The sequence below is a fragment of the Mirounga angustirostris genome, unplaced genomic scaffold (genome assembly GCF_029215605.1).
Source record: "Mirounga angustirostris isolate CCGP_5_RB_7025 unplaced genomic scaffold, mMirAng1.0.hap1 SCAF_1, whole genome shotgun sequence".
NCBI lineage: Eukaryota > Metazoa > Chordata > Mammalia > Carnivora > Phocidae > Mirounga > Mirounga angustirostris.
Window position 1 is genome coordinate 65,798,498 of NW_026991709.1, and position 19,696 is coordinate 65,818,193.

The following is a 19,696-nucleotide window of genomic DNA, read 5'->3' on the forward strand; positions in this document are numbered from 1 at the left end:
AATGGACAACTTACTTCTCTAAACCCTATGGCTCCTCATCTGTAAAAAAAAGGCAGTTGGACTAAGTGAAAGCTGACCGCCTCTAATTCTCTCACACTGGGCTCACTCTGCGTCTGATTTCTGGTTTACAAACCCTCCCTTTCCCTGCCATGGGGGGAAGCAGAGGGCCAGGAGAGGACAGCCACTTACTTGTCATGACAAGAAATAGGAGAAACAGAAACAGGACCGCATGTCGCTTGCACAAGTTGCTGCTTCAGCCAGTGATGGGTTTAGGTGAAAAGCATGGTTATAATTAGAGCAGCCTCCTGGCCTGAAGGCTCCACCAGCCACAGCGAGCACAGCTGGATCTGCTGACTGCACGCACAAGAGTCTGAGAGGCCACTCTGGCCTTGAAAATGATCCTTCTTAAATGGCTTTTCTCCCTTCCTCAAGGGAAAGAAACCCTATTGATGTAAAAGCTCACTTCCCTTCCGGCTTCCCCGGCTAAATGCTACTCCAATGGAGACCCAAGTGTTGATAAATACGGGGGAAAGAAAAAAATCGTAAGCTGAGCCTGGTCACATTGCCCCTTGTGATATAGTTTTATTTTTAACTTCGAAACACTTGAACTATTTCTGTTGAAGTTTTCTCTGCTTCCCCTGCCTCCTCAACAGAACTCTGTCCTCTGCTGCAGCGGACTGAGGCACCCCCAGCTGCTTCCTGCAATCGGCTTGTTCAGTCAAGGAACACAGGTGCAGCAGATGCTGACTCAGCCCGTGCCATTAAGGTAAGCTTTTCAAACATGAGCAGGTGAGCCAAGGAGACATTTGGAGTGGTGAACGTGGAGACAGAGGCTGAGCTGCACGTCACCTTTTTGCTCTGAGCAAGACGATGGTTAAGCAAATTAGTTACCCGTGGTGGAGAAAGCGGTTGGCTCTGAGAATGAGACCCAGCCATATGTAAACTCTTGTTTTAAATCTAAAATCTTGGAGCAGGGAGAAATCCCCTGCTTTCGGGCAGCTTACATTCTTTCCTTTACAACCAACAAAAGGGGCTATGTGGGATCTCTGAAGTTACCCAGTGGTGGTGGGGGCTTAGGGGAGGGTGGAGGAGGTGGTGAGGAAATAGATGGAAGGGCTAGAACCCAGGATTTCTACTTTTTAAAGTCCAAATGCTGTGATCTTTTCACCAATCAACATTGGCTGTGTTAACTGCAAGTCATTCTTGCGTACGTTGACCATTTTATGTACCTTAAATTCCATCCCCTGTGTCACGCCACTGGTTAACGGAGCACAGTTTTATTCACTGCATGTGCTATTCAAACTCTGCCTGTAGAGCCTAAGACCTGTTTTTCTCTAACAATATTGCCTAAATGTGGTTCTCTCCTCCCCAAATTTCTTGAATCCAAAATGCACCCATGGAATAGAAGTGCAAATATTTTGCAAGTTGAAAAACTTATACAGGCTTTTGCATGCAAACCAAAAAATTGTTACAAACTTGAAGCTTGCACGTCCAGAGGGACAAAAGGAAAATGATTAACGATACTTGAGGTATGGAAAGCTTTAAAATGTAGGTTATTTCTAGTTTTTTAAATAACTGCATAGTGTTGCATGCACAAATCAATTGTCAGGGATAAGGGGAAAGTGTTTATTTTTTTGTTTCTCTCTGGGCCTCACTTTAGTGTTCATAGGTCAGCTAAGGACATCCTAGGAAGTGGCCTATGCAGCAAAAGGGATTCTGTACACTCTGAACTTTGCGGTTTACAGGCTAAAGCCACCAATGCCAAGTAAAGGGAGAGCTGCTCTGATACCGTAACACCTGGATTCCTTCCTTCCTGCTCTGTAACCTCCAGACGTATTCCATAACTGCGCTGTTGATGTCTAGGTTACATACATTAGGCACAGTGCATTGTGTATCATTGCCTCACGTCATTTTGTCAGGGTTTCCGTGGCACAAGGTCTTCAAGGTATATGCTGGGATGCTGTCCTAGTGAGACTGGGGCATGTTGATTTAGGATAGCTCAGCAGACAGGCTGACTTACAGCTACCCCTAGATAATCTGGCTAATTAGCACTTTTGTGGCCAATACAACGCAGTAATTTAAAATACTGATACTAATATCAGAAGCACCAGATAGGAGAATTAACTAGGGTATAATGAAAATGCTGGAATCATAGCCCAGAAGCCCCGGATTATGGACCCAGATGTGGGAATTGTCGTCAGCCAACTAAACGGTTGTGTTAAAATCTCCAGGCAAAGGGATATTTTTAGTATTTCACTTTATACATCTTCTTTCCTCAGAATTAAATATCTCCATAACAGGGGAACAATTTAACAATATATAATTAAAGTAACTAATTAATCGGCTGGGTAACAGATTAAGAGTTAAAGAATATCTCTGATCTTTAACTTTTGACCTTGTCACTTCCACTGAAGTTAAAGCTCAGGAATAAATAATTATCACCAGGGCCAGCCACATGAGGAGGCAAAATAGTTAGTTGCTGACATCATGTGAGGGGTGCTGAAAGGGCCCCTTGCCTAAAAATATCTCCCTGACATCAACCCTGTTTGCCTACTAATTTTAAAATTATAGTAACAAATGTTAAAGCCATTATCTGTTAATCCCATTCTCTTTTGCTTGTGTCAGGGATTTAAATATACCTGCTATAGGCCTTCTCGTGACCTTGTTGGCCAGTGACACTCAGGCTCCACCTCTTCTTCATTCTTCCAGACTCTGTCCTGTTTTGCCCTCAGTACCATCTAGGCTGCCCACGTGCCCTTGGCCACCACCGCTTCACAGGTAGCTCTGTGTGGCATGTGGTTTCCAAGGAATTCTCACTATTACATCAAGGTGAGAAGCAAGGGCAAGACGCTTTACTTCTCTGGGCCTTAGTTTCTCTTGCAGGAAATGAAGAGGTTAAACTAGACACTTTCCTTTCCAAGGGAGGTCCTCGGACCATCAGCATTGTCTGGAGCATGTTATATATGGGAAGACTCTCAGGCCCCACCCCAGTCCTACCAGATCAGAATCTGCGTTTTAAGAAGATTGCCCGGGTGATTCCTATACACATTGAAGATTCAGGAGCTGCAGAGCAGAGGATTTATGGTTCTGTGCCTGATCCAGATTTCTGATTTATGACTGTAAGGATTTAGAACAAGTACTACAACCTCCGGAAAACAATTCTGGCAGCTGAGTGTCTATTATAACTCAAGCCTGAAGAAGTCTTTTCCATTCAGTTAAGGCTACATTCACCTAATAACATTGAAAACATTTCTCTTTCTTCCTTAAAAAAAAAAAAAGCCCCAGGGAGGCACCCAGGTGGCTCGGTTGGTTAAGCTTCTGACTCTTGATTTCTACTCAAGTCATGATCTCAGGGCCGTGGGATTGAGCCCCACATCAGGGTCAGGCTTGTGCTGAGTGAGCGTGGAGCCTGCTTGGTATTCTCTCTCTCCCTCTGCCCACCCAACCATATTCACATGCATGTGCACTCTCTCTCTCTAAAAAGAAAAAAAAAGCCCCAAATTAGCATACATTTGACATCATTACACTTTCCTCCTAAGTTTGTTTCAAACTGCTCTCACAGCTCTTTCAAAATGCTGCTTTCTTTAGGGTTCTATTCAATTTCATTCATTTCAATCCTATTGAATAAACAGTGCTTGGAGCCTGTTAGCTATACTCAGTCTCTCAGAAACTATTTTGTACATTCCTTGGGGAACATTTTTGTTCTCCCTTGATATTCCAGTCAGAGCTCTTTTCCCGCCTGAACACACTTTCCTGGCCAGATAATTTCTGCTTCATTGATGGCCTTCATCCCTGAGCACACCATCCCAACAACCTCCCTTAAGGGGAACTGACTCTGCAGCCCATTGTGAGAGAAGCCAATTTCAACGGACACCTTCTTTTTTTCCTTAATGAACAGAATAATGTATATAGGTAAATAATAAAAACGGCAAACCTGCACCAAGAAAATAAAGATGCCTCAATCTCTTAATGATAGAGAACAAACCGAGGGTTGATGGAGGGAGGTGGGTGGGGGATGGGCTAAATGGGTGATGGGGATTAAAGAGGGCACTTGTTGTGATGAGCACTGGATGTTACATGTAAATGATAAATCATTGAATTCTACTCCAGAAACCAATATTGCACTGTATGTTAACTAAAATTTTTTTTTAAAAAGTTGTTGAAATCACTCTTTCTGCTGGTAAATATGGTACAGAGCACCAGATGGGAGGGGTGAGGCTGATTATAGTCTTTTGCACCAGACTGGATAAGCAATGATGGTGCTGGGACCCAGGCAGTGGTGGTGGAGATGGAAAGAAATGGACAGAAGTGCCCAATGCCCTTTTGGGTCTTTCCCCAAGGCCTTCCTACCTAACTGGCCTTCCTACCTAACTTGTAGGAAGGAAGACCCTTCCTGTGTAGGGCTTTATGCTAGTTCCTTTGTGATTGGGAGCACAAAATCAACCAGCTTCTAGCTCAGTGGTTCTCAGGGGTGTGGGCATCTTGAGTTTACAACAGCATCAGTTGGATGTAGTTGTTCTGATTCAGTAGGTGTGATTTGGTAGGGTCCAATAATTTATATTTCTACCCAGTTTCTAGGTAATGCTGACACTGTGGGTCAGGGTATCACACTTTAAGGGCCATTATTCTAGCTGACTCACCTTTCTTTCACTTACCTTACTCCTTTCTGAGTGGTCCACACAGCACCACAACCTGTATCAAATGTTTCTCTCTCGCTAGGTTCTAAAGTATCCCCTATTTCTGTAAAGAAATATCCATCCCTTAAACTCATGTACCTGGTCCTTCCATCTACTCATATTCCACTCAAACTGCATCCAGTACAACCAGTAAAATCTAGTTCTGTGTAGATTTTTAAAACTATTTAAGTTTAAATTTTATTATTTTGACTGCTATCTCCTCTATCCAGGGGAACTTTAAAACTTATTTTGGGGAGAGTGTTTCAGAGACTGTTTTGACCATAGACTTTATTGAAGTTCATTTTTAAGAGGAGGGAACGTATTGCCTTTTCAGACAGGAAGTAAGAATTTAAAGGTGAACATAGGGGCATAGAAACTAAAGGAGGAAATGGCACCTGGATAAAAATATGTTGTTTCAGGCATAGAATTTTGTCAACTTTTTCCACAGTGAAGAGTTTCTATAATGTACGTGCTTTAATTTAGTAGGTTTTTCAGTTTAAATCTCAGAATCTGTATTATATTAGAGATTTTAACCCTAAAGACTTTACTTTCATATGTGTACTACCTCCAATGCGAAGCCATGGGACCTGGGTACTTTTCGTATTTCCTCTATTCAGATGGGGCACGTATGGGATGTGGCCCAGAGGAGAACAACAACAACAAAAGAATCATGGGGATGAAGGTGCTTTCTATGAACTTCCTATGTATGAAGATCATCCAGATCATCTACAATCCAGAAAGATTATAGGCGTATATACCTTTCTGTGCCCAACTGGAGGAAGAGAGGCTCTGCCTGATGGGCTCTAGTCATGGGCTTGCTTTCTTCCCAAATCATGGGGATAGACCACATGTCTTTGTGGGTCTCTGAGGGACGCAGTATGATAATAGCAAAGAGTACAGAGTTTGAAACCAGATAGGCGTCTTTGTGTTCCACTGTAGGGGTGTAGGCATCTTTGTGTTCCAACGGAAAGGGTAAAACCCACGTCTCATGGCCATTGTGAGGATTAAGTGAGATGTTATGTAAAGAACATGGTAGGCACTAAAATCTTACTACTCTTTCTCCCTGACATCCAAAACGTAGAAAAATCACTCCATCTAGGAAATTCAGGCAAACACTGTGGAGGATAGGGACCCAGACACTGCACTAGAATGGAGATTAGGAGAACAAGGCATCTTATGTCACAAGATAACCGATGATATATATAATTTGATCATCTTGGGGCAAGACCAACTGGCTACAACCTAAGATGATCAATCAAGTATCTAAGTTTGTGTGGGAATAAGAGGTTTCCTGGGATCTGGAACTTTCAGAACTAAAACCAAGAGTCTCAGGCAAACCAGGGCAATGGCCACATTGCTTACCCAGCAATAACTAGACAATCAAGAATTTTAGATCGTCCTTTATCTCAGTGGGAACAGTTTCCCCTACATATACAACAAAAGCTTCAGATATGGGTTTTTTATGCCCTTAGGTTATGTTTATCTTTATCCTCCCCTCCACTGTCAAATTTCTCCAAAGAGTGGCCTCCACTTACTGTGTCTTTCTGCTCAGCACAGGTCCTCTCTCAAAGTCACTTATTTGGTGTATTTCCAGAGCCTGGCAGAAGATCTTTAAATAGCATAATTAAAAACAAAACAAAACAAACAAAAGAAACAGCATCTTTGTTGCCTATGTGCATTGTTTTTCTTTTCTCTTAAAGGGATATTTTCAAATAACATCAAAGACATGGTGAGCAACAGGGCTCCACCACAAATGTTTCCAGCTTCAATAGCACTGTTCACAAGAACCATTCTTTATAATGCTGAAGGTTAAGAAATCATTAGGCTTAGAGTTCATCACCACTGTCCCTCCAGCCAGACATATCCCTGCAGCTGGGGCAGAGTTTTCACTACACACATATAAAGCACACAGAACTAGCTAGACCTGCTTTTCCCTTCCCAGAAACTAGGCTCAACTTTGTGACAGAGCCAGGCTGGCAAATAAGAAGTTGAACATTCCTGCTGCTGGTAGCTTCTTTCTTGTAGCTGTATTCCATTTGGGATCTGCCTCTTCTTTCCCACCTAAAAACCAGTAGGGGACTCTGAATCATCCAGACTCCATTTTTATTCATGAGTGTCTTTTATGCATAGAAAGCAGATGAGCACACTCTCCCAGCCAGGGCACAGGCCCTGTTCATATTGGAATATGTGTTTAATGGCTTCCCTCTCCCCTCTAAGCAAATACCACATTTTGAATGGCAAGGGTCCCATTGTACAACTGAAATGCCACATTTGCTCTGGCAAGAGCTCTTTGGGGACCTGCCATGAGCAGTGGCATTGTTAGCATTGTTCTTCATCTTGAGGCAGCATTCCAGGCTATTGCTCACACTTTCCCTTACATCAGGCCACATGGTTCTGACTCTTCCCTCTCTGGTCTCTCCTCCAGCTTTACTTCTCCCTACTGTCTCGAAAGTGGTCATACTCAGCTATGTACTTCATGGCTCAGATGCCTATCCTGTGTTCTTCTTTCCCCAGTTATGGCTTCCTCTCTCACTTTTAAGTGAATAATTCTCAAATCTGCATCTTTCCATTCTGTCCTCATCTTACCATCCACATGGTCTGTCATCACCTTAAGCAACTTGTATTAAACTTGTGGGGCTCATCTTTCCCCCCAAAAAACAATTCCCTCTTCAGGCTTCTGTTTTTCTCAGAATTACATGCAATATTCTCTATTCCTAGTTCAAAATCTTGGCATCAAATTTGACTCTTTTTTCCCCATCTCCAGCCAGAAACAAAAATGCTGTGATTTCCTTGTGATGCCTGCCCTCTGTCTCATCTTGCCTAATTCCACTACCATCAGTCCTACCCCTGCAGCTTCATCGCACTGTCCACGAAGTAGTTTCTTGCTCTAAGTCCTTCCATGCCATCCCTCCACTGCTGGTTAACACCCCAGTCACAGTGTTAAATGGTCCCTTATTGAGCACCAAATAATTCCAGATGCGTTAGCCTCTCATTTACGAATTTTCACAGTAAGTCTTCAGTGGACTCCCCTCCCCAACCCCTGCGCCCGGGAGTGATCAATCTAGAATATAGCAGGAGCCTAACTGAATGCTTAGTTGTATGTTAGAAGGTCCAGTAGCTGGACTCTTGCATCCAGAAGATGTCCTCTTGCCCGATCCTATTCTGCTCCATCTCAGTCCTGCCCTCACAGCCCTTTGCTCTGCTCAATTCCCTCTCTGGCTTTAACACCTGCATTTATCTTCTCCTGGGCCCTGAATCTGTTTGATGTTCTCACTTGCAACTTCTCACCTGCCTCCTGATTCAGGCTTTTAGGGATAGAGAACTCTCTGCCACAATCCTCTTTCACACTCAGTAGTCCCAGTGCGTAAGAATCAGATGGGTAAGGTGTTAAGGATGTGAATTCCAGACACACCCCTCACTTAAGTCAGAGGCACAGCCAGCATGGCAGTGCTGTCCAATAGAACTTTCTATGCAGATGGAAATGCTCCATGCTGTGTTGTCCAATAGAGTAGCTACTAATCATATGTGGCACCTGAAACTTGAAATGTAGCTAGTATGACTGAAGCACTGAATTATTAATTTTATTCCATTTTGATTAAATTTAAGTAACCACATGTGGCTGGTGGCTGCCATTTTTATAGTGCAAATTTATAGATTTAACAAGCATCACAGCTGATTCTACTGAGTAAAGGTGTTTAAGAACTACTTAAACAAGCAGGCCAGGTGAGGCTTATGCTCCCTTACTGGCACACTGCAGGTAATCAACAAATGTTTGCTGAAGGAATGGATGAACAAACGAATGTATGAACAAATCAGAATATAATTTCCTTGAGACTTAGGCTGTCTCTTCTGAAAAAAAAAAAAAGTTGAGGGGACTTTTCCAAATTGAAAGAGTTTAAAAAAACTTAACCACCCAAACGTAATAAATTGACCTTAAAGGGATCCTGGCTCAAAAGTTTAAAAATTTTTTAAAAAGTATAGAAGATATTTTTTGGCATTTTTGGGACAGTTGAATAAATTTGAACACAAACAGCAGATTATGTAATATTAGAAAATATTTTTTAGTTTTCTTAGGTGAGATAATGTTATCGCAGTTACAAAGGAAAATGTCCTTAGTCTCAGGAAATACATGCTGAAGTACTTAGGGATGAGGTGTCATGATAACAGCAACTTATTTTCAAGTGGTTTGGCAAAAATTGTGTGTGTGTGTTTGTGTTTGTGTGTGTGTGTGTGTGGAGAGAGGGAGAAAGAGAAAGCAAAAGTGGCAAAATGTTAACTTTTGGATCTAGGTAGAGTACATGGGTGTTCATTGTATACGTTCTTTCACCTTTCTTATGTATTTGAAATTTTTTAAAAAGTTGAAGGAAAATTCACCCAGAATGAACTAACAAATCCTAAAGTAAAATAAAATAAAATTACAAAATACTTGCATTTTCTGACTTTTGGGTGCTAACTCCACCCCACCTACCCACCCCACCCCACTCCATCCCAGACTAACACCGTGCCAACATTATGCTACAAATTCTCTAGACCAGGTGCAGCAGACTGGCAAGCTACAGATGCTTTGTAACTTGCATACATGTTTTTCCTTGGTCCAAGTAGAGGGGTTTTTTAGAAAAATTAAATTAGTTGCCAACTTCAAAATTCCAAGGATTTTTACCTTGATACATTATGTAACAAAAATTTTGCAACATAATTACATATAAAACACTTATTTTACAATAGCAAACATGCATACATCAAGTCTATGAGACAAGTACCATTCTAAGAGTTTCAGGTACTTAAATCATTTACTCCCCACAACAGCACTATGAGATAGGTACTATTATTATTCTCCCTTTACAGATGAGGAAAATGATGAACAAGGACATTAAGTAACTTTTTCAAAGTTTCACAACTACTGACTCCTAGTGCTGGGTTAAATTTTGTATAGTCTGCCTCCTAATCACTACACCATCCCACCACTCACAAAAATCTGTATCCCCAGTTTCTCTGGAAAAATCAGATGATCTGACAACAAATTCCCACATGGGACCAATTGACCAGACAAGGAGCTAGATTCTCCTGAAGGCAGGGCATCTCTTCTGCTTGCTAGAGTCCCCACTCAGCCAGACTCTGGGCCCTTGAGGTCTGACCCCTGCTGTAGCCATGGTGCAGCTGAATTCACCATGGTGAAGGACAGTTGGTAGATATATCACAGACACTTGTACACTGCCCCAGACCAACCTGGATATCAGGTTGTGGGCATGAAGCTCTAGTGGGAGAGAAAGCTAGAAGGTTAACTTGGGCAGGAAGAGCATGTGGTAGTGATGGGATGTATGGATGGGTGGAATGTCAGGATAATGGTTGGTAGACAATGAAGAAAAGTTATAAGAAGCAGAACATATACATCCCATGGCTGGTAAGATGCCCATCAGAGGACATTGTGGGTCAGTGAGAAGAGTGTGGGCCAACATTGCCCATGATTCCATGGCTTAGCAGCTCTATCACCTTGGACAAGTTATTTAACTTCTCCAGCTTCCATTTCCTGGACTATAAAATGGGCAATGACATTTATCTCCAGGGTGGTGAAAGGATTTAAATAAGAGTATGCAAAGTCTCTTTGACTCCTGTTCATATACATAACCAAAATACTTTTCTTACTAATCATTTATATTTTCATGTTTTCTCCTAGATTTACAAAGCAAGAAGAAATTAGGAAGCTATGGTAAGTACCAGGCGCTTATTGGATCTTCGTCTTTCAGGGGTCCAGATCTGGCTGGCTTCATTTAACCGTAGCCCAACAGCTGGCAGATTTGCCCTAATGGTTTGATGATATTTATTGACTTTAGGCCAAACCAGCGATGTCAGAGCAGAACCTAGAAGAAATTGACATGGAGTAGGGGAAAAGCAGAGAGCTGAGAAAGATTTGTGAGCAGAGATTTTTAGTTAAACTTTAAAAATGAAAAACCCAAACATCCAGCAATATACTAAATGGCTGATAATTCCTTCCTTCAGCAAATTGAGTACCTATGATGGTCCAGGTGCTGGGACACAGATGTGAACAAAACTAGACATGGCCCCTGTCTTCCCAGCACTGGGGAGATAGCTGGTTAAATGAATGACAACATACTCACTCTGGAATGTTCACTACCATTAAGAAGACAGTTTGCAAAGAATCATTAATAAAACAGTATGGTCTCATTTTATAATAGAGAGTTACAAAGCAGGATGCAGAACTGTATTCATCGTATTAATGGGGTCATATAAATCCCCCATAATCCACAACTCAAAACAATTATCAACAGTGTAGTCCATTACAGTCAGCTTTTTTCTTTTTCTATTCTAAACATATCTACTATATACATAGAATAAACTATTGGAAAATGAAGAAAAGAGTGTTGGTAGTTGTTATTCGTGGGTTGTGGGATTATGAGTGATTTTGCTTCCTTCTCTATGATTTTCTAGATTGTCCAAGGTTCCCATAATAAGCATGTATAAACAGGAAATAAGTCAATTAAAACACAGTCACAGACATGCATAGAACTTCTCTTCCCCATTTGTTTTCTCTTTCTCCTTGCCATTGATGTCTCTAGGGCAGGGCACGCAGGCCTCTACCTGGGCAGCACAGACATTGTGAGAAATGCTTTAACCGGCACTGCCACATTCCTGTGGAGGCTGATGTCTCCTGTCTGGTGATAAACTGCCACCTATCCTGTGGTGCCACCTTCCACATGTGCAAAGAGGCAGAGCATGAGCTCCTCTGCCCTCTAGAGGAGGTTCCGTGCCTCAACTCCGAATATGGCTGCCCCCTTTCCATGTCCCGCCACAAGCTGGCCAAGCACTTGCAAGTGTGCCCTGCCAGTGTGGTCTGCTGCTCCATGGAGTGGAATCGCTGGCCAAATGTGGACTCTGAAACAACCCTTCACGAGAACATCATGAAAGAGACCCCCAGTGAGGAGTGTTTGGATACAGCTCTGGCCCTCCAGGACCAGAAGGTCCTTTTCAGATCTTTGAAAATGGTAGAACTTTTCCCAGAAACTAGAGAGCCCACAGAGGAGGAACCTACTGTGAATGGTGAAGCCAGCTGGGAGGAAATGGGAGGAGCAGTGGGTGGGGCAGAAGCCAGTTTGGTACCACATGGATCTCTATCAGCAACTAATGGAGAGATGGCAGAACTGAGTCAAGAAGAACGAGAGGTGTTAGCCAAAACCAAAAAAGGAATGGACCTAGCCAAGTTTGACAAGTGGGAAAACTTATTCAGCAAAGAGCATGCAGCCTCTGCTTTAACAAGCTCATCAGTAGGCTGTGAGAGCGAGAGTGGAAACAGCCCAGGGAAAGAACAGATTTCTAGCGACAATAACATGGTAGGAGAGGATGCTCTCAAAGAGAAAGAACTGCAGGAAAACCAGAAGCAGCAGGACTTTCATGCAGCCCTGGAAACGACAGGGCTCGCCCCTTGGCAGGATGGTGTTCTGGAAAGACTGAAAACAGCTGTGGATGCAAAAGACTATAATATGTATCTGGTGCACAACGGGAGGATGCTTATTCACTTTGGTCAGATGCCCGCTTGCACACCTAAGGAGAGAGACTTTGTTTATGGCAACCTTGAGGCTCAGGAAGTGAAGACAGTTTATACCTTCAAAGTTCCTGTGAGCTACTGTGGGAAGCGGGCTCGTGTTGGAGATGCCATGTTGAGTTGTAAACCAAGTGAACACAAGGCAGTAGACACTTCGGATTTAGGGATTACGGTGGAGGACCTACCCAAATCAGATCTCATCAAGACCACACTCTTGTGTGCTTTAGAAAGAGAACTTAAAGGTCATGTCATCTCTGAGTCCAGAAGCATTGATGGGCTGTTCATGGATTTTGCTACACAGACATACAATTTTGAGCCAGAACAATTTTCCTCTGGTACAGTGCTGGCTGACCTCCTAACCACTGCCAACCCAGGGGGGCTCCATGTGGAACTCCACAGTGAGTGTGTGACTAGGAGACACAACAAGAGCAGCTCTGCCTTCACTTTCACTTGCAACAAATTCTTCAGGAGGGATGAATTCCCCCTACATTTCAAGAATGTCCACACAGACATTCAGTCATGTCTCAATGGCTGGTTCCAGCATCGATGCCCTCTCGCCTACTTGGGATGTACATTTATTCAAAACCATTTCCGTCCCCCAGGGCAAAAGGCAAAAGTGATCTATAGTCAGGAGCTCAAGACCTTCACCATCAAGCCAGAGGTTGCTTCAGAGCTGAGTGAGACAAAGAAGAACCATCTCTCAGGCCATGGAGGGAAAAGCCAGAATTGTCTAACCAGCCTGCCACTGGAGGTTTTGCAGTACATTGCTGGGTTCTTGGACAGCATCAGCCTGTCCCAGCTTTCCCAGGTGTCTGTGCTGATGAGAAACATCTGTGCTACTTTGTTACAAGAGAGAGGGATGGTCCTCCTGCAGTGGAAGAAGAAGAGGTATTCTCATGGAGGCACCTCCTGGAGAGTCCACAGAGAGGCAAGTAAACCCTAATTCATTCATTCATTCAACAACTATTTAGTAGGAGCTTTCTATGTGCCAAGCACTGTACTAGGCACTGGCATTGTACTAGGTTCCTGGGAAGACGACATAATCGCTGAACTCAAGGAGGTCCTTCTAGTAGGCAAGACAGACCTATTGACATATAAATGACAATACAGATGGTGGTACCTGTGTATCTCAGTGTATGTGTCTTGGATATCTTCTGTTTGCTCACATGACTCATTCTTCAACCCGGTCCACTGTGATCAGTCCCCCAGGAGGCTGATCTCTACAGCCTGCCTCAATCAGCCACCTTACCCTCCAGCTTCCAGCGGGGCTAATCTAATGGGAGTGTGTCAGTGGGAAATTGGAGGGAGGAAGAGTGAGCTGACAAATCTATTCTTCTGGCTTCCTCCCTGCATTCATTCTCCCCTCCTTGACACTTAGCACTGACCATGTCCCTCCACTGAAGGTGACTGTATCAGGTGACTCTCTCCACACAATTACTCATTCTTGGTTCCAATGACCTCCTTTCTTCTTCCCTTTCAGGCCCAGGGTATTAACACTCTAGATTGTTACTAGCCCGGGTACTGCATTATATCTTGTGGCTTTCCTACACCCTGCCCACACATTTGTATATCGTTATTTTTTTTTAATTCTCTTCAAATTACCCAGTTAAAGTGTGCCATCTGTTTCCTGCCTGCAGTCTGATACAGTATGCCAACAAAGTCTCCTCGGTCCCATATCAACTAATATAAAAAACAACAAAACAGTTTTTGCCTTTGTTAAAGACATTTTGAAATTCTAAAATAATTCAGTCCACTGATCTCTCCTGGTTCAAATATCTATTTACTTTCTCAAAAAATTATGCTATATAAATCAAAGAATCTTTCCTTTTGGAAAAAATTTTATTCTTTTTTCCTAATCTTGCTGAACTGCATCATAACTTCTATTAGCTTATACCATACAAAAGTGAAACTCCTAATTCATCATTTATGAGATGCCCTTAGCATCCTTTCCCATGGTAAATATGTGGTAATATGAACCACAAATTGATAGTACCCATTTCAGTCAATATTCCATAACCTCACTGTTGAATTTCTTCCCAAAATTTGGGTGTGTGCAAACTGGCACTGGAGAGTTACAGTTGTTTACACATATTTTCACTGATTGTGTCTAAAACATCTTAAATGTTTTCCATTATTTATTCCCTGAGCAGTCTTCTTCAAAAAACAATTATGAGACTCTCCTTCATGTATCCAGGCCTGCATCCATGTGCTAAACACTGACTGCCCCCCATCCACACGTTAGGGATAAACATGAATAAGACTGAGATCCTGCCCTTAGGAACTGTAGGGTCTAGAACGTCTAATATCTTCCTCCATAAAATCAGATGCAAATAATCTACATATTAGAAATTCCATTATTTTTTGGCTCATGTTTGTTCCCAATTCAGTGATTGCTGACCACTCCAGAATATCATTTGAGACAAACTAATTTCCCTTTAGAAAGGAAAAAAGAGAATTTAGTTGGAGCTAAAGGATGCTTATATTAAAATGGCTTTTTTAAAGTAAAAACAGAAATAGTCCTAAGATCCCCGGAAACATTTTTCTTATATTGGAACAATGATAAGAAACTGAAGGTAAAGTGTCAAGTTGAAAGTACGGTATTAGGTTATGCCTACCCTCATAGCCAGATTTTAAAACTAGTGACTTCGCCACCACATCCTAGGTGGAAAAGCCAAAAGGGGTTTTTGTGCCAGACACTTAGATTTCTCCTGAGGTTTCTATTCTAGTGTGACTCTTCTTAGTTAGGATACTTTTAGTTTTAAGCAACAGAAAACCAACTTAACATGGCATAAATAATAAAGGGAACTTTCTCCCAAAGGCAATGGCTCAGGCAAAGTTTGATCTAGCAGCTCAAAAATGCCCCCAAATGACCTTTTTACTTTCTATTTCTTACCTCTACTTCCTCTCTAGTGGCTCCATTCTAAGACAACAGCTCTCCCTTGGTGGTCCCTGGGGGCTGCCAGCAGCACCCAAGACTGAAGTTTCACAGTTCAAGTGCAAAGGGAAAAAGAGAATCTGCTTCTTGATATCTCAAGCAAAAGTCCTAGGATAGAGTCTCATTGACACGAGTTGTCCTGATGTGAACCATGTGTCTTTCTAGAATGGATCCCTGTGGCTGGTGGGAGGGGGTGGGTGTGTGGTAAGCATTCCCACCCAATTACATGGCTGGCTGGGAAGATTATCAATTGGAAGGGTGAACTAGGAATTGGATGCTGACGAAGGAGCTAACAAATGTCTGCAGCGGCCGCTAAACACTCTCTGGAAGCTAAGAACGTGAAGAACAGAAAGGTATTATACTCTTCAAATAAAGCCAGCCAAGGGTATTGCCCCAGTGTTCACTTTTGAACTTCCGTGTTTCCTAACAGATCTGGCAGTTCAGCAGCCTCTTCTCCAAAATCAAGAGCTGGGAGTTTAATGAAGTTGCCTCTATGTCTGAACACCTGAAGGCCTGTCCTTTCAATGTTGTAGAGCATAAGACTGACCCAGTTCTTTTGACCAGCATGTGTCAGCTCCAGGAGCCGGCCCAAGAGAGCTTAGTCACCACCTTTAGAGCCAGACCACGAGGAAGACACACCTGCTAAAGATTCAGATGCCACCATTGGATTCACCCTCTGGGTTACTGAAAGTAGGACAGAGTGTGATTTTGAGGACTTTCTTCTGTAAACTGCATACGTGCTTATCTAGGTGTATTGGAGCGTGCACTGCCCTAAACCTGAGCAGTTGCACAAGGTCTAAGAATTTCCCAAGCCATGGCTTGTACGCTTGCTATAAGGGCCATACTGATAACTTATTTCCTTCCCCCACCCTTTTTTTTTTTCCTAAAACAAATCAGTCTGAGGAGAAAATAGATAACTTGAGGCCACTTGAAAGATGAGCCCAAGTCTTAGGAAACAAGAGAGCAGTGAAATTCCATAACGAGCACAGGCCTGTGCTTTTGTGGGGAACATTTTAGTTGATAAGCATTTACAAATATAGGGGGCAGGTAATGCAGGAGTGGGTACTGAGGTGCGTCACAGGGCACCCAGGGTGAAGGGCACATGGTTTGATGGTTCTGGAGCTGGGGTTATCTTGATGGTTAAGTCCAGGTCTTCTTTTAGTCACTCCACTGCCTGTAAGCCCAGGAAGTCCAAGCACAGCACAGCCCTATAAAATGGAAACCTTGGCTGAGCACAGCAGCCTCAAGGGCACTGCAGGCCAAAGAATGAGAGGCAGAAATGAGGTCGCAGAGTTTGTTGTGGAGAATCTTGGCAATATATAGAAGGATAGCCTTGCGCAATGAGGAAGAATCCAAAGGAGACATTGTATTAATGGAGAAAACTAGCACCAAAAGCCACAAGCCTACTTTTAAACATGTCAAAAATGACCTAAGAGTCAAGGTTCTTTTCTTCTTAAAATTATATCCTAGGTGTGGATTAGGGAAGCATAGGCACCAGCCTGAGCTAGCTGAGATGACCACAAGACACTAACACCAACTTCAGCGTCATGCAAGAATGCATGCCCGGAGAGATCACACGTTCAGCGAAGTCCAGACAAGGCCCACTGCAGTTCCTGTGGCACCAGCCACCAGGTCCCAGACACCACTCGAGTACCTGGTGGGGCACCATGAGAAGGAACACTCCTGCACATAGTAGTTCCTTGTAATTGCTCCTACCTATTGTTGTTCATGACTCCAGTCTGTCAGAAATGGGTGATACATTGGTCTTGGGTGACAAACAGTGAATACTCATGAAAACAAGAGTAAAATACATAATAGAAACTGCCATCCCTTTAAGCAGGATTTCGCAGAACTACTGACATTTTGAACTGAATACTTCTTTGTTGTAAGGGACTGTCCTGTGTGTTATAGGATATTTAGCAGCATCTTTGGCCTCTATCCAATAGATACCAGTAGCACTCCCACTGCGGTAACAACCCAAAGTGTCTCCAGACATTGCCAAATATCCTCTGGGAGTGAAACCACGCTGGGTTGAGAACCACCCTAAACAATGTCATACCAGTGGCAGTAACTTAGGATAAGCTTTTTAGTACAACAAAATCTTACATAATGATCTACAATGGTTATGATTTTATGTAGCTCTTCTTTATTTACTAGATAAGTTTTAGACAGATGTGATTTTAAGTTGGGAGCCAGATGGAGCTGATTGTTTGGTGTGGCTTTATGTCCTTAAGTCATGTGCAAAAAATACATCCTTTCAGCTCTCTCCAGATATAGCAAAAGCAGGGCATATTGAGCTATTTATCTTGTGTTTCTTTCCCTCTCACCTGAATCAGTGCCATTTTCCCAGCAGTCCTCAAGCAAGTGAGAAAGAAGGGAAAAGGGGGACAGGTATTATGGGGAAGCAGAGTACAAAGAATTCAACAATGAAAAGAAAGAGTCTAGTCAATATGGATGCTTTTTGTTGCCTGGGTCTCTCTCTGAACATGGTCCAGAGCTGGTATAGATGAAGTAGAAGACACTTGTGAGAAGAGTCAAGGAGGTATTAGAGCAAGTCCCAGAGTAGAAATATGCTCATCTTTTCATTATCATGCACCACTTGGTACTAGTTGGTAAAGTAACTCTGTTTCTTAATCCTTTTTTCTTGGTTTATATTTCACATTTGTATATAAGGCACCATTTTCTAAAAATACAACTAGAGTGTGAGCTATGATTTTATTCAGTGAAGATGAGTAACTGGAAACAACTGAACACTGAAGCGGGAAAAAAGGAAAAGTTCTCCTTTTGAATCTAGTTCCCTCCTATCTGGAGAAAGAAAGCTCCTGATATCCACTCAGGGTCTCTTTTCTTACTAGAAAAAGAGAGAAAGGGAGCTATTGACCAAGGGAGATGAAAATCAGGGGCTGCTCTTAGGCAGATGAGAAATAGAGAGAAAGGAAGAGAGCAGAGGGTTTTCTTTCACAACCTGGGCAGCTCAGGGTTCAGGAGAGCAGCCAGGAGACTGCCCGTATGGCTATGTGGGCTGCACACTTGCAGTCCATCTTTATTTTCCTAGTTGCTGCCTTTGGAGCAATATTGATCAACATCATCAAACACATTTTGTAAGATATCTAATTGAATATGTTGCAGGAAACCAGGGTACTACAGGTATCCACCGGTCTACACAAACAAGCACATTTTATGGTGAGAGGGCAGTTGGAGCAAAAAGGAAGCCTTTTAGAGAGACTGTGGATCAGACAGAAAATTGACTGGATTCATGAGATGAGGCCGTGGTGAGTAGCATGAGCAGCAGAATTACCTGACAGAAGCAAGACAGCTAGACATGCCTCAGATTAAGAAGCAGCTGAGCAGAGTGAAAAGGAATAGGAATAGGAGCTTGGACAGGGAGGTGTCTATGAACAGACTCTTTAATAAGTATCACCACCAAGAAGTCAATCCAGAGTAGAGATCAGCCAGACGTGGAGGGTGAAGTCTGTAGCACTGATGCAGAAAGGAAGTTTTTGTCTTATAATGAAGGGAAAAGTGAAAAACAATGTGGGACTTAGAGATGTAACAGGAAAACCACTGTCAAAGTCTGATCTATGTATGATATCAAGTCAAACTGAAGTGAAGAATGAGATTACGTATATGTCTGGTGACTTGCCTCCGGATGCTGGAAATTCCAATGTCTCTAGAAGCAGAAATAAAAGCTGTTTTGCACTCTGGAAGGCTACCTGGGTGAGTCTTGTAAGTTAGGTCTAAAGACAGATTTGTGACTCACTGGCACAGAGGTCATTGTGGAAACAAAGGAGTGTGTGTCTTAAAGAAAAACCAAGGAATCAGCCTGAGGGATGCAGTGCTCACATGAGGAGCTCACCAACTTTATGAAGTCCTAGAGCAATTATGGATATCAGTCACTAATCCTAGCTGCACCTTGATCCCACTGTTTTCTTCATCTTTGCCCCAAATCCCTGACTTTTATTTTGATTTTGCCTAGGATCTCCTATCAGACCTTGCGGAACCCAGTGGTCTGGGCCTCTCATTCTTTCTCATCCCCATAATTTGCTTGATGATTTGCTTTTTGCCCACCACTAGTTATCCAAATGTATTCACCTCTTTTCCTATCAGCCTTGGCCCTGGACCATAGAAAGAATGCTCATAAGTTTCTTCTATCTGCTCTACTTGGCCATCAATTTCAGTCATCCAGCTACAAGGAAGCCTGAACTTTCTCTAGTAGAGGCCATTGTCTCTGACCCTAAATCCTCTTAATACCTCATCGGAGCCTGTGGTCCTTTAGCTTTAGTCTTTTTTTATTGGCCATATCTCCCTTTTCCTCTTTCAATCCCCTAATTTGTGTTTCTTCCTCAAGAATCATGTCCTAAAAGAATGTACTCATTATTCCCAGAAAGAAGGTGGCTGGTCTCTCACAACTGCTGAAGCCAAAAAAGTTGAACTTCCTGGTCCCCTGGCCCCCCACCTTACTGCCATTTTCCAGGTCAATGTGTTTTGGATTGGGTTTAGGTACAGTCTAAGGAAAAGGCCCAACCC

At 42.8% G+C, this 19,696-nt stretch overlaps 1 protein-coding gene across 1 annotated transcript; it reads left to right on the plus strand.

The window, feature by feature from the left end:
• The first annotated feature begins 337 nt into the window (after window positions 1-337).
• On the plus strand, window positions 338-18,876 carry FBXO40 (F-box protein 40). Its single transcript, XM_045902964.3, has 5 exons — window positions 338-542; window positions 654-766; window positions 10,351-10,383; window positions 11,252-13,162; window positions 15,600-18,876. Exons 3-5 carry the CDS (start codon window positions 10,381-10,383, stop codon window positions 15,813-15,815), a joined length of 2,130 nt encoding a protein of 709 aa, XP_045758920.1. The 5' UTR covers window positions 338-542; window positions 654-766; window positions 10,351-10,380; the 3' UTR covers window positions 15,816-18,876.
• The last annotated feature ends 820 nt before the right edge of the window (window positions 18,877-19,696 follow it).

Coding starts and splice junctions, on each gene's coding strand:
- FBXO40 (XM_045902964.3), top strand. Junction 13,163..15,599: donor CCTGGAGAGTCCACAGAGAG/GCAAGTAAACCC, acceptor GTTTCCTAACAG/ATCTGGCAGTTCAGCAGCCT.